The sequence below is a fragment of the Bolinopsis microptera genome, chromosome 10 (genome assembly GCF_026151205.1).
Source record: "Bolinopsis microptera isolate Bmic1 chromosome 10, MBARI_Bmic_1.0, whole genome shotgun sequence".
In the NCBI taxonomy this organism is placed as follows: Eukaryota; Metazoa; Ctenophora; class Tentaculata; order Lobata; family Bolinopsidae; genus Bolinopsis; species Bolinopsis microptera.
The window spans coordinates 5,949,120-5,975,708 of NC_087081.1; the positions used below are offsets into that span (position 1 = coordinate 5,949,120).

Here is a 26,589-nt window from a genome sequence, read left to right on the forward strand (position 1 = left end):
TGCATACATGCGCTTCGTCAGAAATAATGAATATTACCGATAAAAAGTGATACCCCAAAGATTTATTCTTCAGAAGCAAATACTAAATAATAATTAAAACATCAGCATAGTCGAGAAAGAAAAACGGGATCAATGATAACATGTTCTATTTAGTAATTGTAGTTGGCAAGGGCATTTCCAGAAATGAAGTCACCACTAGTATAAGAAAAATATTTAGTACTGATTCACGGCAACTGAGGGGACTAGCAGTGGGGGAAGGGTAAGTCAGATATAATGTTACCATGACAAAGTACAAGTTGTCATGGTAACACCAATATGTTGTCATGGTAACAGGGTAACATGTTCTCTCTGTGACAAGTTGTGGTTGTATATGCTGGTGAGGGTGAGGGGTTGGGAGGTTTTTGATCTCCAGATATTGACCTGGACAAGCATTTAGATTTAGGATAGTAAATATTGTTTCTTGACAGCCATTGTAGTACCTGCACATGAATTATGACACATGTTCATTACTCTGACCAGTTGTGAAACCCTCAGCCTGATATTGAAGTGAATAGCTTGTAAGTATAATTAAAGGAGATATAACCTCATTCCTGCACGGCCCCCTGTACCAGATAAATTCATAAATTACCTATCTTTCAAACAAACATCATTGTGAAACTGTGCAACATGTAAAGCAAAATTAGAAAATAAAACCATAATTAACTAAAGTCTGTTAATGTACCAAACTAGGAAGGTGGATAGTCAGTGCTCAGCAATATGCATTCTGTGTCCATTTAACACATTTGGGTGTGTTGCATCACCCTAACCATAAACCAAAAATCTGAAAGTTTCTAAAGTTCTAAGTAGTCGGTGAGACCACACCCCAGACAGGAAGGACGCACGGGCGCGCACTGCTCTTCTTTGTGCGGGAGAGCCTGTTTCCTGTTTAAATCCGTCCACCGAAGTAGAGGATCCTGATTCTTCTTTTGAGGTGAGCGATAGTCCGCAGGTTCGCAGTCCTAACCTGAAGAAGTATAGATATTATGTTATTGTGTCATGGATATCTGATTCTAGAACAATCTACTGTGGAGAGCATACTATTGTATAAATTTCTGACATTAATAGGGTAAGGCACGTAATTTTGTCAGGGTACCTAATTTTGTCATTTTGCTCTGAAAAACTGCCTCGGCTCGGAATTTCAGCTTGAAAGAAAAGGTTTGTGTATAAAAAGAAAGCTTAGACTTTGCTGGAACTGCTCCTACAAAGTTTAAGTTTCTAGCTCTTTTGCATCTGTGTCAAAAATGAAGGCGAAACTGTTAACCCGAAAAATAAATAAGATCCTTAAAGTTTTCTTAAGGAATTTTCAAAATTTTGATTTATTGCTATTTCAAAAGTAATTGAGCTAGCTTCATGCCATTGCATATTTCAAATATCTTCTACAGCAGAAGTATACGTACAAATTTTCAAGTCTCTAGCGCAATTATTGTTAGAGTTACAGAGGGTGACAAAATTAGGTTCGATTTTGCCAAAAGTACCTAATTTTGTCAAAAAAATCGACCTTTCTCAAATTTCTTGTAAATCACAGATTGTGTTGAAAATGGCCTTATACAACTATTCTGAAGTTTTTTTGCCCATAGGATATGTATAAGGCACTTATAATAGCATTTAAACACTTATAATAGCATATTTTCGCCGAGAAATATACTGTAATTCTGGGTTTTAAAGAGCTATTGGTAAATATAGTTTCGTGAATCAGTAACCAATATTGATTCATGCTTCATAGAAAGTTTTCAAGATGCCAGTGGTTTCAGGGGCATTTGGGGGCTATTTTCTAAGATTAGATACCCAAAAAGTGTCATCTTTTCATCAAGCTACAAAACTATGAAAACATCATATCTTTGGGATTTTTGAGGTCAATGTTGGTAAAAAAGCGCTCGAATGATGCATCCAGGTAGTCTAAAATACCGAGAAACGGTTACTTTTTGCACAATCTTCAAGTGACAAAATTAGGTTCGGGGTGACAAAATTAAGTAAAGTCACCTAATTTTGTCATTTTTTCAAAATAATTTTTTTGAACATCTTCAACCCCAGCAATTTCGATCATTTTTGTGTTAGAACTTGCCTAGACTGTCTACTATAACATGGTGGAGGTTTCATCTAAATCGGAATTTCAGACGAGGTTAAAACCCATGGTTTATATCAGGCAGTCGGAAAATTACCAAAAATGACAAAATTATGTGCTTTACCCTATGCTCTTTTGTCCAATATAAATAATAAGCGAGTTGAGTTTTTTGGATCACATGACAATCGTAATTTATAACTTTGTAAGGTCAAAACTGGGGCATTTTGAGTCATACGATTGCAATGTGACCCGTGAAATTTGACCGACTAGACAACTATTTTAAAAGTCATATAATAGTTCAAATCTGAACGAGTCTTATCAAACCTGAACAAGTGTGATCAAATCTGAACAAATCTGAATAAATCTGAATAAATCTGAATAAATCTGAATAAATCTGAATAAATCTGAACAAATGTAAACGAATCTGAGCTAATGTTAAACAACAGTCACCTCTCCGTTCATGAAACAATAGATTATCGGGGACCAGACCGTGGAAGTCTTGGCTAGCATAGCTGGAATAGTTGCAGTGATTCCCTTAGCGAAGAAGTCTGAAAAAGAGGGTGTGGTTTAATTTTTTAATAGACTTTATGCAGGTAAAAAAAGGAGCTTTACAGCAAAATTCGTAATAGTCGAGTAAGTTACGATCGATAACAATAAATAAACATACAATTTTCTAGTTATTAGTAAATAAACCAGCTCTGTCGAAGGTGACGAGAAGGTTGACTATGGTATAGGGGGTCCACGAGACAAAGAATGATACGATGATAATAGCCACAACGTTGCTGATCTTCTTCTCAGCTGCCTGTGAAGTTGATCAGGAGTTAGCTCATGAATTTTGATATTTAATTAGATCATAAATCTGGTCCTGAATCAATCACAGATTCATGCTTTAAAGGTTATAAAACATCTACTTTAACCAGTTAAAGAATCGTTTAAAAGTTGGGGTTATCGTTCAATGGTAGAATGTACGGATGAGAAACTGTTTAAAAGAGAAACCGTTTTCAAAAGATCGGACCAAGAGCAGGCAAAATTAGTCAACTCATGCTATACGATTAAAAAAACCCAATTCTATATCATTAATTTTGCTTTTAAATTTAAACCATCCTTATTCAAATTTCATTTGCAAAAACGTCTTTGAAATCCGAAGTTAATAGTTATGTTCATCGTGCGTTCAATCATTATCAATAACAACAACAACAACTTCATGATCTAATCATATCTATATTATTACTGAATTAAATGTCTATACTAGACTTACTAGCTGAAGAATAAGACCAGCAAGTATTTTTTAATGATTAGATGCAGCAGCTAGTCACAGACTGCCATCATGTGACCAATGCAATGTTTGTTTACACAGTTGCAGAGCTAAATATTAAATATAAGCGGCTTTAAACTTTCAAGCCTAAAGTTTAAAGGGGCTTGATAGATTCAGCGCTACTTGGCTATCATGACTTTAGACTTTAGAGTCATGATTTGTATGCCTTTAGTTCAACAGAGGTTGGTCAAATAGAATTGTTGGTTCTTTTCAGATTTCCTACCAAATAGATCTTTTTGTTTCGATCAGTGGAGGTCAGAGACAATTGATTTTGAATCATGTAGATTATAATATAGACTATAATTCGATTTTAGATGCCAAATACCCAGCAAGCATTAAATCGAGAAGAATGGTTTCAGTGAAATACAAGCGATTGCACTTGAAGACTTTATTAGGTCAGAATATATTAGTAATACTAATAACTAAATCCATTTTCATGTTTACAAGTTCACAACTTTTCAAGTTTTCAAGTCTACACGTTTACAAGTTTTCAAGTCTACAAGTTTACAAGTTTGCAATTTCGCAAGCGTGCACATTACATCACTACACATGCGAAGATGGTTACCCTGATGGTTGATTTTTTATCCTTCGTGCTTTCTTGGCTAAGGATTTGGTAGCCATCGCCCTGCTCCAGGATTAGTGATTAAAATATTGCTGTGATTTTCTGCAATGCAACAATGATTGTTTCTGAACGAGACATTTTTTTGAACCAAAATTCATGCAGAAGTTAGCGGCTTTCTCAAGTCTTCTACTTAAACTGAAATTATGGAATATCCACTGTTATGTACCTTAATCCGACTCCTGGGTTCATCGTTAGGATCCGCACTGTTAGACGTCTTAGAGATCCCTCCTCCTCCTCCAACTGCACTGGTTCCACCCCCACCCTCGGTGGATTCTACATTGGAGGTCTGCGGTGCTTTGGAGTTATCTCTGCCGCGGGAGGCTTCTTCTGGAAATTTGCGAAAGTCAAAAACCAACAACAGAACGAAGTAGAAATTACTTTTCTACAATAGCAGTAAATTCAACTGCTTATCACTCTGATTTTATCGTGGAATTATACTCAGATTCTCCTGTCTCAGACTAGCCTGTCTCTTATCTCATTCTTAACTGACTCCTTCTTAGCTATTATCTAACAGGTAACCAGGTAACAGGTCACCAGGTAACCAGCTGTCACATACCATTAGCGTTTATGAGCGATGATTCATTTCCTGAAGCAGTTCCTATACCCGTTTGACTGGCGTTAGTCTTTGACATTTGGGTTTCCATAGTCATTCCCTCCGGCTGAAATCGAATGATTGTTATCTTTTAATTTATATTCTTACTTTTTTACTGTTAACTCCAACAGCCTTACGGTCTCTAAGTAACCTGATATTCGACAGAATTAACTTTAATAGTTGTCCTATGGTCAAAACATGAATAATAGTTTGGTACACAATACACATTACAATTTTTAAAAAGAGAAACCGAAGCATGAAAAATAGTAACTCACTGGTATGTTGATTCCAACCTTATCGTGTTCTTCGTATACATCTACTGCCTGCTTCACAAAATGTAGAATTCTGTAAAGTAGGGGTGTTAATGTTTTAAAATAATGTCAGTTTCTGGAGAAAAACAATAACAAATAACAAAAACAAAAAACAGCAACAAAAAACAACAAAAAAACAACAAAAAACAACAACAAAAATAACAACAAAAACAACAACAAAAACAACAACAAAAACAACAACAAAAAACCAATGTGTAACTATAAAAAGGTATCATCTTCAAAGGAAACTTTTAGGACGTATCATTTTCAAAAAGTGAAATAGAAAACAAACCTGTTATAACAGAAAGTAATAATAAGAAGAGGAAAACAAACCTGTTATAACAGAAAGTAATAATAAGAAGAGGAATGAAGTATCCCGTGGCCATCATGATCATCACGTACACAACATCGCTTGTGTTATCCGTATTCCAGGATAATGAGTTAGATATTCCAATACCTGAGTTGTGAAACTGTGAAATTATGAAACTGTGAAATTGTGAAATTGTTCGATTGTGAAATTGTTCGATTGTGAAATTGTAGGATTAGTTATTACAATGTTTATTTTGAACGAGACCCTCAAATCTCAACAGGTTACCACTTACAATGCGATTTTACGAACTTAGTGAACTTAGCAAGGGATAGACTAGAATGGAAGAGTATATTTACTATGAGACATGTTGAACGGAGAAGTCTACACTAGAAAGCATGAATAGGCCAGCACTTCGCTAATAGATATTATTATATATTAATAACCACTTACAATATTGTATATTGTGATCATACATTTTGGGGCGAAACCTTATTTATTTGGGTGTCGCAAAGCTAACATTATCTCCTCAGCTCTCAATATATTGCTCTCTCAAAAAGAGTATAATTGTACAGCCCCCCCCCTCTCCCAGCAACCCTGCATTGTATCAAGGTCCTTTGTTTGGCATATTTTGCGATTGTTATCTTTTAAAGTTTTAATAATGCAACTAACTTACCCTCCCCTCTCCACGCTGCAATCCCATAAAAGGGCAATGAGGCGTACACTATGTTATAGGTCCACATGATAGTGCAGAACCGGACACTGGTTGCTTCCGTTATTCTAAATCTTTGACCTGGCGTCACCCTGAAACGGAAATCGATAAAATTTTGGTATGAGAGATTTTAGAGTTAATCATTGAAATAGAGTGGTGCTAAAATTTAAACTTGGGTTATCCTGAAAGTTTTTGTTGAAAAACTTTATCAAAATGTCGTTTCTGGTTTAAGCTGTAACCAGAAATATTTAATATATAGGTAGTTAATAAGCGGAATTGTGATTTGTCTTCCTTTTGATGATTGCATAACGAGGCTTTTAAAATTTGACAACAATATTGGACGACGAGGCGTTTTGTAACCAGACAATGACCGATTTGTTAACTATTTCCTTTGAATTATTACCAAATGTTCTGCCCTTTAAATGTTTGCTATTTTACCAGCACTTAGTCAACTTTAAGTGGCGTCACTTAAAGTTAACTAGGTGCTACTCAAAACTGACAGTTCACCAATATATAGTTATCTCCATTTTAAATTCAAAATGCAGGCTCCTGATTAATTTATTCGATATTTAAAGGAACGAATAACCAATAGTAGTATCCCTTTAAAGTGCTCCGGTTATCATTTAAAAATGACTGATCAAAAATTAAAACTTTTAAGAATTCGGATGCACAATTTAAACTTGTAACCTGCTAACCGCATCAAATATACCATTTCATGTAAAATTTTAAAGCGTTTATGACATCTGCGAGGGCGTATGTCTCGACATTTGCCCTGCAATTTCACTGACTAACCGTATTGCTAATTGAACGCTTTTATGACATCATCAAGGCATGTCTGTAAACTGCAAAGCACCGAGACTTGCTAAATTGCTAGGAAAAGCGAAAATCTGCGAGACTCTAACATGCTCTTGGGTAATGTTCTCTTATTGTTGCTGTATTACAGTCGAGACAATCACCAACTCTTATAACGGTACTATTTGTCTCGACCCTTCAGTTGAAATAAGAGGCTTTTAAAATCTGACTAGACAATTCACCCTCTAATCCTTCAACCATATCACATCGATTGAGCCTTAAGATGATGTCATAAAGGCTATTAGCCCGTGTTTCTCTGGAGAATATACTATTTTGTATTGCAATATTGTAGGAAAATTAATACTGACATTCAATGTCAATCCTCGGATTAGTTTCTCGGATAAGATAGAAACCTTGATGAAAAACGTTTCCCCAAACGCAAAAGCCCATAAATTTGGCTATACATAAAATAAAATAGCCCGTAATATTCAGAGAAAAAAGCAATAAGTTAACAAATAACAAAAATAATGAAACCTGAGGTATCTCTCGATGGAGACGAAGGCAAGTAAGCTCATAGCCATGAGACCACTAGCTGTTACAGTGTAGGCTTCAATCTTACGTCCCATCTCCCCGAACACCCACTTCACTGCAGAGACAAATTATTCAATTATGAGACAAATTATTCAATTATGTTTAAAAATCTTCCTCCATAGTGCTGTATTAATAATAATAACACACAAAATTATTCGATTCTGTCTGTAAATTGTCTTATTCTGTCTTGATAGGACGTCTTAATTATTTTTAAAAACTGGATTGGTAATTGTTTAATACTGTATCAAATGTCACAGTAATGTCACCATGCTGTTTGAATGCAGTTGTGTTAACAGTTTCTTCAGCCATTCTCAATAACCACTTCGAGATGGCCAGGCCTACTCTCATGCTGTCTATATGTGATGATAACGATATCACGTTGAACGTGTAATGTAAATATAGTGTGGATACATGCGAATATATATTCTAAATAACTGAAAAATTCTCAATAACACTGTTAATTCTAACACTACTTACGATTGAATCCCGAAATAACCACCATCGGTTCCCCAATACCCGCTATTACTAGATTAGTAACGGCCAGATGGCACAGAATGGTCCTTAACGGTGGTCCTAACGGCTTTTCTCGGATAAATGTGTAGAGTATTAGGGCATTACCTGCGGAGGTAAAACATTAGACACGAATAAGACATAGCTGAGTCAGAGATAACTGATAAGACAGAGATAGATATACGCAATTAATAATAGTAATAGTTAATTGGTGATTAATATGAAAATTAACACCACACTTATCGTTATCTAAACTCAAACCCACCGAAAACACTGAGGAAGCAATTGAGGGCCAGGAGTCCAGCGAGCATGTAGACAGCTTTAGGGTCCGACTCAAACTCCCCCTCTAAGTCCGAATAATTGGCACCTGCCATGGCTTCTACGGGTCCTACATGAGGGCGGAGATTCATGCTTTTGTAAAACCTGTTATAAAGTTTCAGCGAACCAGCGAGTATAGATTTTTTGAAAAAAGAAAAGATAGCATTTACAGTCTCAAAAATCGCTTTTGGCTGTTTAAAAAAGGCGTATATTTTAGAATTCGTATGTAGTGGAAAGGTAGTAAATAACAAAATGCTTTAAAACGCGTAAAGCAGTAATATAAAACGGTGCCGTCGCGACGGTAAAGTATGGTTGGCGATTGAGGAAGGAACATTTCAAGAAAACATAAATATGAAGTTAAATACTAAGGGTAAATATCAGCCACGCTAACTCGGGGACGATAACAGTTTTTATAAGTCTTCTGTTTCATAAATCATGCCATCACATACAATTAGGACCTGAAAACTTGTAAGGTATGGTTTTCTGGGTCTATAAATAAATCGCTAACCACCCAAGAAGGCACAGATAACTTCGATAGGAATTTAAGGAACGGTTTACCAAGAATGGATAAGTTGAGTTAGTTAAACAGAGCTGCACTGCTGTTGAATTGTGAGACCACATACAGTTGGTAGATCACCGACCAGCTATAAGCCGGCTACTAACCGGCTACAATTTTTATAGCCGGTTAGTAGCCGCTTACATTTGTTGTTGAGCGACGGCTATTAGCCGGTTATAAGCCTGCTATTAGCCGTTTTGGTATTAAAAGTGGTTATAAGCCGGCTATAAGCCGGTTATAAGATATTAACTCAACTACATCGTACTGAACGATAGTCAGGAGCCGGCTATAAGAAATTCAGTGAAAACGGCTATTAGCCGGTTATAAGCCGGCTATTAGCCGTTTAGGTATCGAAAGTGGTTATAAGCCGGCTATAAGCCGGTTATAAGATATTAACTCAGTTCAGTACGATGAAGTTAAGTTAATATCTTATAGCCGGCTTATAGCCGGCTTATAACCACTTTCGATACCTAAACGGCTAATAGCCGGCTTATAACCGGCTAATAGCCGTTTTCACTGAATTTCTTATAGCCGATACCTAAACGGCTAATAGCCGGCTTATAACCGGCTAAAAGCCGTCGCTCAACAACAAATGTAAGCGGCTACTAACCGGCTATAAGCCGGCTTATAGCCGGCTATAAAAATTGTAGCCGGCTATAAGCCGGTTTATAGCCGGCTTATAACCGGCTTATAGCCGGTCGGTGATCTACCAATTTCCCCAATATTCATGGATATTAAATAATAAATACTTAATTATACGTGATTTCGGCAAATTTGAAGTAAAAACTAAAAATGTGTCAAACAAGTATTTACCAATATTTAAACGTTTATAGTAACTTTTTTGGACAACAGCGAAATAAATGGGTATTTATACCCTGCATTATAAATGTCGAAGCTTGAAAATAATAAAGAGATTCAAGCACACAGAGCTCTACAATTGTATACACTTGTACATACTAGTACATATTATCCACTTCGAAACTGGCTGTATGTGATATTCTATAAAAAGATCTATAAGTATAAACGCTCCCTCTCGTTATGGAAACAAAGAAGTTATGTTAACTTCTTTGTTATCGTTCAGGTTGAACGATATTTTATCTATAGCATAATCCTCTGTTGGATGATAAGTACGTCATGATCATCATATTATTATGTTAGACCTACTGGGCGGCGCTATTATCCTGAGCTTCACTTATGCCTACTTAAAATCAGCAATCATTATGTTAGACAGGCCTCATACAATAGAGATAATACATGGTCATGTGAAATATTTGATGCTCATTCAAGCAGCGGTACAACGAGCACACGTCATCACGTCTAAAATATCATCTTACATAAGGATATTGAGCAACGGTTAAAGAGAAATCAAAGCAATATTCGGGAAGATTAATATTATCGTTAATTCGTGTAGATTCAAATTTAATGTATCAAAACATCAAGCGTGAAGTCGACAATTATTACATTAATTAACGATAGTGCGATGTCGTCAGAAGTGCGAGTTTACATGCCAATCATATTACCGGAAATCTTGAAATGAAAGTTCTATTTATAACCTGACTTTCTGAGAATCTAAATAAAATAAAAGTTGTGTAACTTTACAGGCCAGCCAGATTCTTTGGCCCCTAAGTATTAATAAAAGTATTAAATGAATGTAATTTAATGCGAGCGGCCAGAAATCTTCTATAACTTTTATTTCTCAGAATCAAAACTATGCGAAAAATGTGTGTTACTTTACAAGCCAATCGGAAATCATTTAATGAAAGTGACGGATTTTCTTAGAATATCGAAATTAAAGTAATATGGCGGTTTTCCTCAGATTCAAATCATAACTCTACGATCCAATAAAACTGTTTAGCGACTAGCAATCTTGACAATATAAAATTGTAGCATCATCTTTCTGGATTTGATAACAATTATTTTCAGAGATGCCGTACGCTAACATCCCGTCAAACCACATCTCTTGCGAACACGGAGACCAAGTCATGATTCCTTGTGAACACAACGAAGACAGTCAGGTAAGACTCAAATCAATCGTTAATCTCATGTTTGCAAGAAATCATTTTTTAAGTAAATATTACGACAGAAAATTGCTATCTTCAACACTCTACGTTGAACAAAAAAATTCTCAAATAAAAACCTCACGGAAAAAAGTTGCTTCATTTATGGTACCCAACTTAAAATGAGCAATATTTATACGAATACGACGCGTGAATGATCCCCCAGCGAGGATGACTATTCATTGGTTGTTACACTTAACCACCTATAAACGATTCTTCTGTACGAGGGTTGGGGGAGAGAAAGTTAATTAATCACTTATCAAATAACCTACCGGGAGAAATGGTAACTTTTGCAGACAAGAATCAATATCCTTAGGGTGCAATATCTTTAGGGTTCAATGGTTACCATGATTGGTAACCATGATTGGTAACCATGATTGGTAACCATGATTGGTAACCATGATTGGTAACCATGATTGGTAGCTATGATTGGTAACCATGATTTGTAACCATGATTGGTTACCATGATTGGTTACCATGATTAGTTACCATGATTGGTTACCATGATTGGTTACCCTCATCTTCTCAACCCTCAATCTTATGAAGCTTTGACTTGTGGTGAAGTGACTCCACCACCAGTTGTTCTTGTTGAGTTAGCAAATTTTACCGGTTATCGAATACAACAAATACTTATGTGGTTGAGACGAAGCTCAATTGTTTGTAATTGGTTGGTCTGCTAGTTTAAGGTGCTTTGCAGGGAAGCAGTTAAAAGTTTCAATTGCCATCGCGACTTTGCATCGTTATGAAGTAAAATTGTTAACTTTTGCTGACAAAAATCAATACCTTTAGGCTGCATGATTGGTTACCCGCAATCTTACCAACTTCTTATCTTGTGGGGTAGCGACTATTTCTTTTATTTATAATCGGTTGGTTTGCTAGTAAAGTAGTAAGGTTAAGGTGCTTTGAAGGGAAGTAGTTACAATGCCAGATTTTTAAAAGATGATAATTATCATAATATGAATGTTTAGTAGAGGGGACTGCAGTAACATACAGAGAAAATGAGAAAACTTTGAATACATTTTTGTTTTAAATTTATGATATGCGGCTTATCTCTGAATTATGCATTTTTATCTCATTATGGTTATTGTCGATCCCTAGAAGAGAGATTTATCAAATGTTTGTAAGCTGTGAACCTGGAAACACTATCCGGGACAACTTCAATAAACCTAAGAAAATATGCCTGAAACTTTTCATAGTGAACCCAGACCACTGATATATTGCACGAGGAGTATTGGCGAAATATAATTTCACGTCTGAACTTCTTAATAACAAAAAGAGATGACATTGAGACCATGTATCATACATGTTGAAATGGTAGATCATACCGCACATGAACATGTTGGGGCAATATATCAATGTGATTTAGTGATTGCTGAGGAGATGAGAGTAGGCCCCACGACACGACATAAGTTTTAATGATTAGCATAGAGCACGTGATAGCTTGCGCCCTGACAAATGAAATGAAATATTGAAAGTATTCATATCCCTCTTATCTTGACAATTTGGTACAAAAACTAAATGGTTTCTTACAACAGAGAATGCCACCCACCAATTTGTTAGTGTTATAACTGCTTTGGCTTTGTATTATCTGCATAAGTGTTCACTTATGAAGTCTAGTTGGTATGGCTAGAAATACCCCTTCAAAAATACACCAATGTAACGTAAATGGACGTTGCATTAAAATGAGATTTAAGCTTGTTCGGGCTGGATGAATATACAAATAAAACTAGTTGGTAGGGGCTGCCAACAAATCGTTATGTTAATGAAAAAGAAGGAACTAAGAAACTTTAGTAACAGTTAAGTGCACTAAGCCCTTAATTGTGCTGAATTAAGTCGTCGGAGAAAACAATTACTGGCAGTAACGAGAGTGTTCTGTTGAGAATTATATCTTGTAATAACAACCCGCCAAATAGTTTCTGATACATCATTCGCGCAGTTATCATACATCAAAGGAAATTCACGGGTTTGTGTTCAAATTGTAATTTAACGATATTATAATGGAATACAATTAGGGTTAACATCATTAAAGATAAATTGGTTTATAGAGAATTGAGAAATGTCACATAAAGGTTTGAGAGTGGGATCTCTAACTATGCTCATATAGTTTGAACTTTGATGATTTTATCTGCATACGGCTGTCTCATTTTTTTCCTCAATATAAAAATTGTTGAAACATTTTTGGAAAAAAATATAACCCCATTCAAAAAGGCATTCCAGAAAATCTTATTTTTAAACGAAGATAAAAATAAGTTCTATAATTCGTAGTATGTTCTGAACAGTCCCTGACCATAAGCATATGTTCTTACCGTTAAAAAAGCAATTCATCTGGAACTTCAGATTGGTCGAAAATCGAAATCGATGCTTGGCACGCTTTGAATTCTAAAGGTATTTCTTTATTTGATATAAGTGATATTGTAGTGAAGATAGGTGATCGCGAGCTTCCATCATAAACGATTCATTAGAATGGTGATGAAAGGGCAAGTCCAACTCTATTCGGACTGAACAGATTGCTATCGAGATCTGAGAACAAGCGGAGCATGCTCTATGGTCCGAGGATGGACAAAAGAATTTATGGATTTGTTCTGAACAGCTCAAGTTGCTCGCAACCATCACCAACTTTGAATAACCAGTAAGCAGGTGGTAACTATAATACTTCACCAGATGTGAAAGTGGTATCACTAAACAATCGAAGTATAGACAATTTTAATTATAAATAAAATAGCAGAATATGAAGCAAACTTAAGACGTCTGTACCATGCGTTTATGAATCTGTGATTGCTAACTAGGTGCAGAAGCCATGACTACGCAGCATGACTACGCGTACTACTACTAGCACATCGTACATATTATAATAAATGGAATATTTCTGGAAGACTTGTTCTCATCATAGACATAATGAGAAATATAATACCTCAATGTAGAGCAACTCAAGGAGTCTGTACCAATTTTATTGCAGCTAAATAACCAGATGGCCGCCACATGGTTTATACTTTATACGCGTAACGCATCGTATAGACTATTAAAGTTATATATAATATAGTAGCATTTACAAATCAATACGTATGTGACGGTATGTTATTGAGTTCCACTCCTACTGAGATTGAACTACATAATTAATACTTAAATCAACACTTGTATAAGTATTAAATATATAATTTAATACTTATATTAAAACTGGTCAAGAATATGAAGTATTTAGATTCAGCTGCATCAAACTATTCAATTATATAACTTTATTCAATTTATTAACAAATTGTAGTTCGCGGTTTACGTGGTCCTTACGAGCACGGGGTTTTGGACTCCGCGTAGTTAAGTCAACTAAACCAATAAAATAAACCATAAAGTACATTTAAATACCAAATTTAATCGTAACTTGAGTTAGGAAACGTTGATACAAACGTAATTATTAATAGCAACACGACCGTATAACAAATGATTTAAGTTGGTAGCAAATATAAACTACAAATTTTGTGTGTTTCATTAACAAGCTCGTGTAGTATGACGTGTCTCCAAAGATGGATATTTGATCTTCAAATTGACGTTAATCATATTACCCTATTACTAATACGTGTAACGTGTATCAAAGATCTAATCAAAATTAATAATTGGAAGTGGTGTTGACTGTTAACCGGTTACTAAGGGGGGGGGGGGGGGGGATCATGTTTTTTTGTCCGTTTTTGTCCGTTTGGCAGCTATATTTTCAAAACGGACAAAAAATAAAGCGGACAAAAACGGACAAAAACGGACAAAAACGGACAAAAAATAACAAAAATTGAAATAACATTTAGATGCTTCCTCCTCCTCCTCCTCCTCCTCCTCCTCCTCCTCCTCCTCCTCCTCCTCCTCCTCCTCCTCCTCCTCCTCTTCCACCTTCTCCTCCTCCTCCTCAGCCATCCTCCTCAGCCATCCTCCTCAGTCCTCCTCAGTCCTCCTCAGTCCTCCTCCTCTGCAGTCCTCATCATCCTCCTCAGTCCTCCTCCTCCTGGGTCCTCCTCCTCCTCTTCATCCTCCTCCTCTTCCTCCTCAGTCCTCAGTCCTTCTCCTCAGTCCTCCTCCTCATCCTTTTCGTCAGTACTCCTCCTCCTCAGTCCTCCCCCAGTCCCCCTCCTCCTCCTATTCAGTCCTCCTCCTCCTCCTCCTCACTTCTCCTCCTTCTCATTCCTCCTTCTGAGTCCTCCTCATTCCTCCTTCTGAGTCCTCCTCCTGGGTCCTCTTTCTCCTCCTCCTTCTCAGTCCTCCTCCTCCTCCCTCTCAGTCATCCTCCTCAGTCATCCTCCTCAGCCATCCTCCTCAGCCATCCTCTTCAGCGATCCTCCTCAGTACTCCTCAGTCCTCCTCCTTCTCAGTCCTCCTCAGTCCTCCTCCTCAGTCCTCCTCAGTCCTCCTCCTCAGTCATCCTTCTCCTCCTCCTCCTCCAGGGGGGATCCTGTTTTTTATCCGTTTTTTCCGTTCGGAACCCTATATTATCAAAACGGACAAAAAATAGAGCGGACAAAAACAGACAAAAATGGACAAAAAATAACAAAAATGGAAATAATATTTAGATGCTTCCTCCTCCTCCTCAGTCTTCCTCAGTCATCCTCCTCCTCCTCCTGAGTCCTCCTCCTGGGTCCTCCTCCTGGGACCTCCTCCTCTTGGGTCCACCTCCTCTTCATCCTCCTCCTCTTCCTCCTCAGTCCTCAGTTCTCTTCCTCAGCTCAGTCCTCCTTCTTAGTCCTCCTCCTCATCCTTTTCCTCAGTCCTCCTCCTCAGTCCTGCCCAGTCCCCCTCCTCCTCCTATTCACTCCTCCTCCTCCTCCTCCTCCTCCTCCTCCTCCTCAGTCCTCCTCCTCCTCAGTCCTCCTCCTTCTCAGTCCTCCTCCTCCTCCTCCTCAGTCCTCCTCCTCCTCCTCAGTCTTCCTCCTCAGTCCTTCTCCTCTTCCTCCTCCTCCTCAGTCTTCCTCATATTCCTCAGTCCTCCCCCAGTCACCCTCCTCCTCAGTCCTCCCCCCGTCACCCTCCTCCTCATCCCCATCCTCCTCATCAGTCCTCCTTCGCCTTCTCAGTCCTCCTCTTCAGTCCTCCCCCTCCTTTTCCTGGTTCCTCCTCCTCAGTCCGCATTCTCCTCCTCAGTCCTTCTCAGTCCTTTCCGCAGTCACCCTCCTCCTCATCCTCCTCATCAGTCCTCCTTCTTCTTAGTCCTCCTCCTCAGTCATCCTTCTCCTCCTCCTCCTCCAGGGGGGATCCTGTTTTTTATCCGTTTTTTCCGTTCGGAACCCTATATTATCAAAACGGACAAAAAATAGAGCGGACAAAAACAGACAAAAATGGACAAAAAATAACAAAAATGGAAATAATATTTAGATGCTTCCTCCTCCTCCTCAGTCTTCCTCAGTCATCCTCCTCCTCCTCCTGAGTCCTCCTCCTGGGTCCTCCTCCTGGGACCTCCTCCTCTTGGGTCCACCTCCTCTTCATCCTCCTCCTCTTCCTCCTCAGTCCTCAGTTCTCTTCCTCAGCTCAGTCCTCCTTCTTAGTCCTCCTCCTCATCCTTTTCCTCAGTCCTCCTCCTCAGTCCTGCCCAGTCCCCCTCCTCCTCCTATTCACTCCTCCTCCTCCTCCTCCTCCTCCTCCTCCTCCTCCTCCTCCTCCTCCTCAGTCCTCCTCCTTCTCAGTCCTCCTCCTCCTCCTCCTCAGTCCTCCTCCTCCTCCTCAGTCTTCCTCCTCAGTCCTTCTCCTCTTCCTCCTCCTCCTCAGTCTTCCTCATATTCCTCAGTCCTCCCCCAGTCACCCTCCTCCTCAGTCCTCCCCCAGTCACCCTCCTCCTCATCCCCATCCTCCTCATCAGTCCTCCTTCGCCTTCTCAGTCCTCCTCTTCAGTCCTCCCCCTCCTTTTCCTGGTTCCTCCTCCTCAGTCCGCATTCTCCTCCTCAGTCCTTCTCAGTCCTTTCCGCAGTCACCCTCCTCCTCATCCTCCTCATCAGTCCTCCTTCTTCTTAGTCCTCCTCCTCAGTCCTTCTCCTCCTCCTCCTGGGTTCTCCTCCTGGATCCCTCTTCTCCTCCTCAGTCCTTCTCCTCCTCCTCAGTTATCCTCCTCCTCCTCCTTCTCCTCCTGGGTCCTCCTCCTTCTGCTCACCAGTCCTCCTCCTCAGTCCTCCTCATCCTCTTCATCCACTTACTTCTCCTCCTCATCAGTCCTCATCAGTCCTCCTCCTCCCAAGTCATCCTCCTCCTCCTGGGGCCTTTTCCTGTGTCCTCCTCCTCCTGGGTCCTCCTCCTCAGTCCTCCTCCTCTTCCTTCTCCTCAGTCCTTCTCCTCCTCAGTCCTTCTCCTCTTCCTCCTCCTCAGTCTTCCTCCTCCTCAATCCTTTCCCCAGTCACCCTCCTCCTCATCCTCATCCTCCTCATCAGTCCTCCTTCTCCTTCTCAGTCCTCCTTCTCAGTCCTCCTCCTCCTCTTCTTCCTGGTTCCTCCTCCTGGGTCCTCCTTCTCCTCCTCAGTCCTCCTCCTCTTCTTCCTCCTCCTGGGTCCTCCTGATCCTCCTCAGTCTTCTTTCTCCTTCTACTCCTCAGTCCTCCTCCTCCTCAATCCTCCTCTTCCTCCTAAGTCCTCCCCTCCTCAGTCCTCCTAAGTCCTCCCATTCTCAGTCCTCCTCCTCATCAGTCCTCTTCACCAGTCCTCCTCCTCAGTCCTCCTTATCCTCATCCTTCATCTCCTTCCTTCATCTCCTTTCTCCTCCTCATACACCTCCTCCTCATCAGTCCTCCTCCTCACTGCTCACTCCTTCTCCTCCTCCTTCTCCTCCTCCTCCTCCTCGTCCTTAGTCCTCTTTATCAGTCCTCATCAGTCCTCATCAGTCCTCCTCCTCCCCAGTCCTCCTTTTGGGGCCTTTTCCTGGGTCCTCCTCCTGGGTCCTCCTCCTCTTGGGTCCTCCTCCTCTTGGGTCCTCCTCCTCATCCTTCTCCTTAGTCCTCCTCCTCCTCAGTCCTCCTCTTGAGTCCTTCTTCTCCTCCTCCTATTCATTCCTCCTCCCCAGTTCTCCTTCTCAGTCTCACTCCTCCTCAGCCCCCCTCCTCTCCCTCCTCAGTCCCCCTCCTCAGTCCCCCCTCCTCCTTTTCCTCTCTTTCATCTCTCAATAATTTGTTCAATTTATAATTATTTTTGGTGTTATTGTTAACATAATTTATTGTTATATACTAAAATGTTTTTAAGCGCATTTGAGTCTAACTCAAAATGTGCTCAAGAATCTTTGTGTTTAACAAAGTTTTACTCTCCAGTAATAAAACTTTTCATCCCTTTTTATGTTATTAAAAAATGTGTAGACTATTCTTTGTGCCTAATTGAAGATTAAAAGTTTGAGAAAGGACCATGGTCATTAACCGGGCTACCCATTTCTGCAGATAGCCTGTTACAAATTGTGGAGAAAATTTAAATCAAAAGTTACAATTTTTGTCCGTTTTTGTCCGTTTTTGTCCGTTTTTGTCCGTTTGGCAGCTATATTTTCAAAACGGACAAAAATTAACGGACAAAAACGGACAAAAACGGACAAAAAATAACATGATCCCCCCCCCCTTACTAACTGGTTGCTAACTGGTTGTTAACCGGTTACTAACTGGTTGTTAACCGGTTACTTATACTGGTTGCTAACAGTTAACTGACTGGTTACTAACTGATTACTAATAGGTAACTGACTGGTTATTAACTGGTTACTAACTGGTTACTAACTGGTTACTAACTGGTTACTAAATGGTCACTAACTGGTCACTAACTGATTGCTAACTGGTTACTAGCAGGTTGCTAATTGGTTGCTAACTGATGGCTAACTGGTTATTAACTGGTTACTAACTGATTGCTAACTGGTTACTAACTGATTGCTAACTGGTTGTTAACTGATTGCTAACTGGTTACTAGCACGTTTGATTGATCAAAACCAAGAATCGCTGACAAAGTGACAAAGTAAATATCCCAAGCAGTTGCAACAAAAGACGTAAACCTAACAACTATATTACGACTAGAGAATAGAGAGTAAGGGAGCTGAATGCTGTTAGCGTGTATTATAATAAGGATGGTAACATTCGTTGAATAACTTTAACCCACTGTCTCCAGTCTCATGAGTAAATCTATATTCTACTCCGGATCCGATCAGCGAGTTGTAACTTCCAAGCCTTAAGGTTTCAAAGTTACAAACTTATAACCATGGCTTTGAAGCTTTATGGATGAAGACCTACTATTTTAGTTTTTACTGCTTAGTTTAGTCTAGCATTTTAAGTTGCGCACGATAAACACAGTAATTTAAGTTGAAACTGTGATTCAAGAAGCAACGAGTAAAATATGGGGTACTGACATATTCATGATGTTGAAACTGTGATTCAAGAAGCAATGAGTAAAATATGGGGTACTGACATATTCATGATTTATGATGAGAGGCTTAATAGTTGACAAGTGATTTGATTTTGAATAACGTTGTGATCACGTGCTCTGATTGGTACCTTATTGCGATAGGTTTAAAAGTGAACAAATATCACGTGATTTAATAGCCAGCTAGTTATTGGAAAACTCTACACTCTACAGCTAGCGGCCAACAATTCCTTCCTGTAATCATCAAGTACTTTGTTTGCGGTTAGTGGGATTCATTCAAAAATTACTAACTTGTTAGAGTAAATATGTTGAATAATTTAACAATTATGTGCATTAAGAATTTAGCTATGAACGGAATCAGTCATAAAGGCAAACACCGTGGTGGACGCGTTTTATGAATTTAATTCTAATAAAAGATACTTAATAGATATGCTGATTTGTCTGAATAATTACTATCCAACTTTAATATATAAGATTTAAAGAAATGGGATTGTCAAATTAGCAACATGAAATGACCATTTTAAAATCCTACTAATATTCATGAAGAAGCACATGTTCTAATAAAAGATACGGCAACATAATATTATACTCAATTATATATTGTATGCTAAATTGCTCCATGAGAATTTCAGAATTCGTCACAAAGTCTGTGAACAACAAAAGACAAATACCAAATGGCATGACGAACAATTACTGTGGTATATAGCGAGTATAGCGACCATATCATAAATGAATGACATTTAAAAAAAAAACAACTTTGTGACTAACAAATAATGACAAAGTCATGACCCACAAAAGCTGCCTTGAACAGCGGTTTAAGAGTTTAAATACAACCAAATACTCAACACTATACCCTAGACATGGCAGGTATTACAGAATGACATTTATCAAACCGGCAACAGTTCGACACTAATGTTAAACATATTGCGGCAATGTAAACTTCTCTGGTCTCTTAATCAAAATAATCACGTTGGTCAAAGATACAAAGGTATGTTTTGAGAGCTAATTATTTTTGGAATTTCAATAGTATTTTATGAAGCTTGATTGTAGAATGGTCATTGTCAGAATATCAGACCTAAATCTCCGAAAACATTTTATGAAGCTTGATTGTAGAATGGTCATTGTCAGAATATCAGACCTAAATCTCCGAAAACATTTTATAAAGCTTGATTGTATAATGGCCATTGTTTGGTATAGCTGCGTTCAGTATAGCTGCGTTTCATGAATTTTCATATTATATATATTCAGTCATGAGAGCAGTACAATGCACTCCCCTGCCTAACCGCGATTTAACAATTTGTTAAATCGCGGTTAGGCAGGGGAGTGCATTGTACTGCTCTCATGACTGAATATATATAATATGAATATATATAATATGAAAATTCATGAAACGCAGCTGTGCTTTAGTATAGCGGCAGCGGGCAGAGAGAGAAAAACTGCGTAACTTACTAAAATATTGAAATATAAGACACTGATCCGCTGTACCGTCCGCGTCATTAACGGTGTTCCAGTATTTGATATTTTGTGCAAGTAACCGATTACCCTGAAAACGCACGAAATACTGGCCAGCTGGCAAAGTAGCCAGCTTTGAGTTGTAAAAGGTTTGGAGTCAGTTATGCGTGAGCAACAAGATTAATCTAAACTATCGTTTAAGTTTCAACGAATGGAGTTGTTTTTAGAATTCAGGCACATGTATTGGCACATTTTTACCACTCTAATATCAAGATGTCTGCGACTGATTGCGGGGAAAAGTAAATCTCAGGCACAGCTTGGCGAACTTTGGATCCATGAACACAATTCTACAGGCTGAATTATCTGGGAATAAACGGGTTTGGTATATTGGAGCTATTTTGGCGTGCATTAGCTATAACGTAGTTAAGATAATGTACCTGACGGCTAATTATGTCTTAGTTACTAGTAATCAGTAACCACCTTTGACAATCTTTTCCTCTTGCTCTCCCGTCCAAGCATAAATAACAAATATTTTCTTCTTCAAAATCATGAATACCCTCTCCAGCATCTTTCTTTTCTTCTTACATATATTTATATTGATTTCTAGATAAGAAGTTCCCGATCATGATCACAAAAAGTCCAGTGAATCATGTTTCCTGCAGCCTGTTCTTGTCGGGGCTGAACTCTGTAATACCACCGATTAAACAAAGGAATATATAAAAACAGAAGATAAGAAAAATAATCACTACCCTATAAAGTATAAAGGTACAAATACTCGTCATAGTAAGATACTGTAACATGCTCCAAGAGAATTATTAGAGGTGTTAAAAAATAGTTTATCAAGATTGTGTCGAAAGAATCCAATGTATGAAGTACAAAGTGACATAATACTTCGATTGCATGTATAAAACATGGTCAGATAGTACTAACATGTTTTAATATCAACAATGAGGCGTTGTTCGAAAAGCGCTATAAATTATAATCTCTATCGCGTCTAAACTCTAAGAGAACCATTTTCTTTGATCAACTATGCTTACTTGTACATGACAGGTGATCACTGACGAGTGATTGCTAGGGGGTCTTGGCACATTAAACCGGTACAGGTATTAAACCCCCGAAACCAGTGTGCCAATTCATCTGCTGATGATGTTCACATAACATTATTTCCTCTCTCCTTTATTCCTTCCGTCTTTTCTTATACTTACAGTTCAGTTACTTTATTTCACCAGGTCTACCTAAGGATCAATTATTCTTTGGTGGGGTTTCACTTCTGGTATTGGCTTCATTCCCGTTCCTTTTCCTTATTCTTTATACTTATTTTTTTATATAGTTTAATGAGATTCCAATATTGTAAGCTAAATACAAACGCTTCGTCTAAGTTACATTATACATTGTAAAACAATAAAGTTAACTTCGGAAGCAATCCATTCAAGGCAAGGTCCGGCCAATTTAAGTTTATTTTAAACTTTCTTTTTTTTAATGCTGTGAAAAGGGGAACCATATAATTATAACAGTATCCATCAAACCTGGCTACTTTGAGTAGATATAAGGGTAGACCAATACTGTGCTAAAGTCAACTCTAACATCAACGGTTAATGATTAACATTAACCCTTACTTTTAACTTTAAAAGTTGTCTACCCTTAGTAGTGTTTGGTCTTCAAGCATACTTCCAACAGTCAACAGGATAAGTGATAAGTACTCTACATTAACATACAACTAGCCATCGCACGCCAAAATAATCATTGAAAAGTACCTCGTTATTCGATACACAATTTCCTAATGAGAATCGGAATTGAGTGCTCGTCGGAATTCCGAAAAAAAAACTCTACAACAGAATTCATTTAATTGTATAATTAAGCCATAATTAGTTGTACATAAGTGTCTTTAATTATGAGTAGCTCTTTCTGTACATCTGTTACAACATTTTTTTTTCAATTAATTTTTACAACAGAATCAATAATACCGCCACGATAATCTGAAAATTTCAATAAAATTATACTAAAAGCTCGAAATTTAGAGACCATCTTTTCACAGCTATGTTATAGTTGTTATAATCTTAACTAATTCTGCATAATTGCCTTTAATTATAACATTATATGTATGTTTTTCTGGGTAGTTAGTGTTACGATAGGCTGTCGCATTGTTCTTCTTAAATACGTGTTTATCACTTGGAAAGTATGAATTCTATCTAGCCAAGTGCATGTTTCTAGTTTCTACAGTATATATATTATACTACTGTGTTTTTGTAGAGGTACTTACGTTGTATGATAATTACTATTTTATTAGCATTTTGCGCCTGTACCTACTGGTTTATATTATAGGTATATTAACTTTACTGAAGTGGTTCTTTCAGATATTTAAGATAGATAACATAAAAGCAAGTTATGCAGTAAGTGAACTGCTTTTAATTCGGCCTCGATCTAGGTTCCATGCACGACAATATAATATTTCCACACACAAATATACGCCAAACAATAATTACATATGCTAAAAAGTAAAAAATAATCGAGGTATTGATGGAAATAAATCTTCAGAATCGATTAAAATACGTCTAGAGTCTAGTAGACACCTGCTCTCCGAATATATTAGTAAAGTTATACTAACGTCATCTTTGCACCCTAGCAAATTCACGTTAAACGATGTAAGCTGCTGCATGGAAATATAAATGACAGCGAAAATAGCAAAGCCGCGAAAGTATGGCTCTAAAATGTGGAGCTTTTTCTGCAGTTCAATGTAATATCATGTATTTAATGACCAGGTTTTTGCTGCCGCACTATAGCGAGCAGAATTTTAGTGATACCATCAAAGGAAACAACTGATATTTCACTTTTTGATTTTGTCGAAACAATGTTTGCTTAAATCGTAAGAGGCCTCACAAGAGTCACGCATGGCCTTCATAAAAATTGCCTAAGTCATGACAGTAATTTAAATTCAATCAAGTCACAAAAAAATAATTACCTTCGACAGGCAGCTGCTACAGACGACCACTGCGACATTAATGAAATACACCAAGGGGAAGGAAGGGGGAGGGAGGGGGTTAAATGAGTAATGTGGACTGAAATATATAACAAATGACACAGGAACGTGATTATCATTATCATATTGTATTCCTAAAATAAGATAACCCAAAAATCGAATTTTACAAATGCGGATCCGACGTCTGTGATCCCCTTCCGTCGTATGTGACCTCTAATATAAAAATGAGAGCTCGAATTATGCTCGCTAAAATGAAAGGATGATGTAATATATAGAGATATAGGTCGTAAATGCTTCAGTTATCAAGTCTAGCTCGCGGTAAGCGCCTGTACTTTATAAAGAGCATAGGAAATTAACCATGTTACAGCAAACCAGGAGCCGTCAGAGTTAATGAAATTAAATAATGTCTGTCCATGACATGTCATATTGAAGTACTTTAATACATACAAAGCTATAAAGCATAGCTTATATAAGTAAAATAAAGGTATATTGATTACTTACCTGTATATAGCTCAGTAAGAAACGTATCATTATTCATTAAACCGCAAACTAGAAAGCACAAAGATCAAACTTTGCTATTTACAGACACAAAAAGTGGTAAAAATCTCAAGTCTGATCTTTCCTAAAACAAATAACTCAATGTCAAAAGTATGACTAAATAACTTATTGTTAAAGTTTGAGATAACATTATCTTTTGTCTTGACAGCGTCATCATGAATGGGCTCCGGCATAGACAAAGGAATGAAGATAAAATAAGATTATCTTATCTGTGATTAAATTTATTTTGTTGATTATAATGTGGTGATTGCATAATTTATTGTAAATATATTATATTTCAGTATTATGTAACGCGATAGAAATATTTTAAGCGGGTAATATCCTGTCCAAACCCAGGATACATAACATGAAGACTTAATTGTTGTAACCTGTATGAAAACCTTTTTTTGGAAAACAAATAGAATAATATATAATGTAATATAATTTACAACAATGTATATCGACCAGATTTGAATCAACAATTAATTGAGTCCATAGGACTCATAATTAGCTAAGCTTTGATACAAAGCATGCGAACTCAAAGTCGCTTTCACAACTTTTGTCAACTGAATTGACAGAAGATCTGGTTCCTCTTATACACAGGAGAACCAGCTTCCTGGTAATAAATGATAATTTACATCTTAAAAAATTGACAACATCTGAATAATTCTGTTGAGTTTTATAACTTATTTTCTCACACAGTAATCTAAAAAATGTTCTCGCTTCTGGCCCGCTGCCACCCGTGACAGAGTACACCAGTGGACAGAAACTCCCATGTTCGACATTCAATATTCTCTCGTTGTATAACCTCCGCTTCTGAGTCTCAGCTCTCTCGTATATTTTTTCTGTTGATGATGAGAGATAAGACTCAGAATTGGGATTGAGAAACTTTATGTCGAAATAGGAGTTCTGTCCTGGACGATAGAATCCCCTTGCACGGACGTCAGGGTGGGCATTGTCTCCTGTTAGTGTGGTACTTGTTGAGAAAGTCTCCCCGTCTAAAGTCTGTAGGTGGGGCTCACATTCTACGTCTTTGCAAACAGTTGATAGTTGTTTGGCTATGAAATCCCTAACTGAGTTGTGGCGGATGATGATGTAGCCTCCTCTTCGACAGTTTAGAGCATGGTTGATGTCCATTTTGGCCCCACAAACACAGGATTGAGGTAATCGTGGAAGGTCTTTGTTATATCGAAGAAGTAGACTATCCCTGAATTCCCCTTTGTTCAATGTGAACCCATAAGACTTAAGAGGTAGGACAGTCAACCAACTTGAGCTTCCTTTTTCTCTTGCCTGATTAATTGCACGTGTAGATCTATCACTGCTTTCATTGCAGATTAACGTGTATTCTAATTCATGCTTTTCTGCCCTCACTTTTAGAATTTCTTTCAGCGACTCGGAATCATGATCTATATCCGTTTCAATTCCGGCCATGGCCTTTACTAAGGACTTAGTCACTTCCATGGATGTTTTATACTCCTCTGATGCCAACTTTGTATGAAAAGCATTAATATAGAATAATATGTGCTCCTTTATAAATATTAATATCGAATAATATGTACCAGATCCATTTGTTGGCGACCTCTCATTTCTCAAGTTAAGCTTTTAGCTATAATAATATTATAGCTAATATGAGATATGATAATAATAGGCAAGTTTCCATAAACGATATTTTATGATCGTCGCCGATAATCGCTTATTGAGCGCTTTTTCGGCGCTTTTTTAAAAAAAAACCGTTTACAATCGCTTTTTTTACGATTATAAACGGTTCAAAAAAAATCGCTTATAATCGACTATAATTGATGTCATAATTCAAAAAAGCGCTTTTTTGAATTTAAAAGCGCTTATAAGCGCTTTTAAGCGCTTACTAGCGTCGCTGAGCGATTTGAAAGCGGTTTTCCAGTAGGATTGGCGCCAAAAACGGGTGGATAAGCGGTTGGCCGGATAAGCGATTCGTAGGCGCTTTTTTGAACCATTTATAAGCGATTATAAGCGCTTATAATTGGGGTGCAATTTAGCTGTTTATAAAGCGCAAATAAAGCGCTTATAAGCGCTTTTAAAATTGAGTCAGGAAAACGCTATATTACATCTTATAACCGCTTATAATCGATTATAAGCGTTTTTTTAGAAATCGCTTATTACGGCTAATTCATCGCTATTTCACCGCTTTTACCGCTTTTCCTATCATCCATGGCCAGGTGAGCAGGAATTAAAAAGCGCTTATAAGCGCTTTTTCGATGCTGCCCCTAGCCTGGTCGGAACGGGGTAGTGCCCGGAATTTAAAAGCGCTTATAAGCGATTTCTCAATTCCCCTTAACCTGGTTGGAACTTTCATGTGCTTTTCTGAGCAACCTGGGGTGCACCGGCAGAGTCAGGATTTAAAAGCGCTCATAGGCGCTTATGATTGCTTTTCTACCGCTTTTCCCATCACCCATGGCCTGGTTGGCAAGAATTATAAAGCGCTTATAAGCGTTTTTTCAATGCTGCCCCTAACCTGGTCGGAACGGGG

The 26,589-nt window shown here is 38.0% G+C and overlaps 2 protein-coding genes across 3 annotated transcripts in view; one reads left to right on the plus strand and one right to left on the minus strand.

The window, feature by feature from the left end:
* The window catches only part of LOC134822317 (uncharacterized), a 142,053-nt gene that overhangs the window by 52,600 nt on the left and 62,864 nt on the right, over positions 1 to 26,589 (plus strand). The window contains exon 8 of the mRNA XM_063833307.1: positions 10,651 to 10,742. Coding sequence (XP_063689377.1) covers positions 10,651 to 10,742 — 92 coding nt within the window. The remainder of the gene's footprint in view (positions 1 to 10,650; positions 10,743 to 26,589) is intronic.
* LOC134821869 (rhodopsin-like) lies at positions 43 to 8,272 on the minus strand. 2 transcript variants are annotated; one of them, XM_063832678.1, is made up of 12 exons: positions 8,119 to 8,272; positions 7,821 to 7,961; positions 7,287 to 7,398; positions 5,925 to 6,052; positions 5,275 to 5,398; positions 4,906 to 4,975; positions 4,595 to 4,697; positions 4,205 to 4,365; positions 3,982 to 4,041; positions 2,795 to 2,903; positions 2,552 to 2,649; positions 43 to 1,003 (listed from the first exon to the last, which is right to left on the minus strand). In XM_063832678.1, the coding sequence occupies exons 1-12, from the start codon at positions 8,261 to 8,263 to the stop codon at positions 926 to 928; spliced, it is 1,329 nt and encodes a 442-aa protein (XP_063688748.1). In that variant the 5' UTR covers positions 8,264 to 8,272; the 3' UTR covers positions 43 to 925. The 2 variants fall into 2 exon arrangements, with proteins under 2 accessions (XP_063688748.1, XP_063688749.1); XM_063832679.1 differs by lacking the exon at positions 3,982 to 4,041 and having other exon boundaries at positions 71 to 1,003.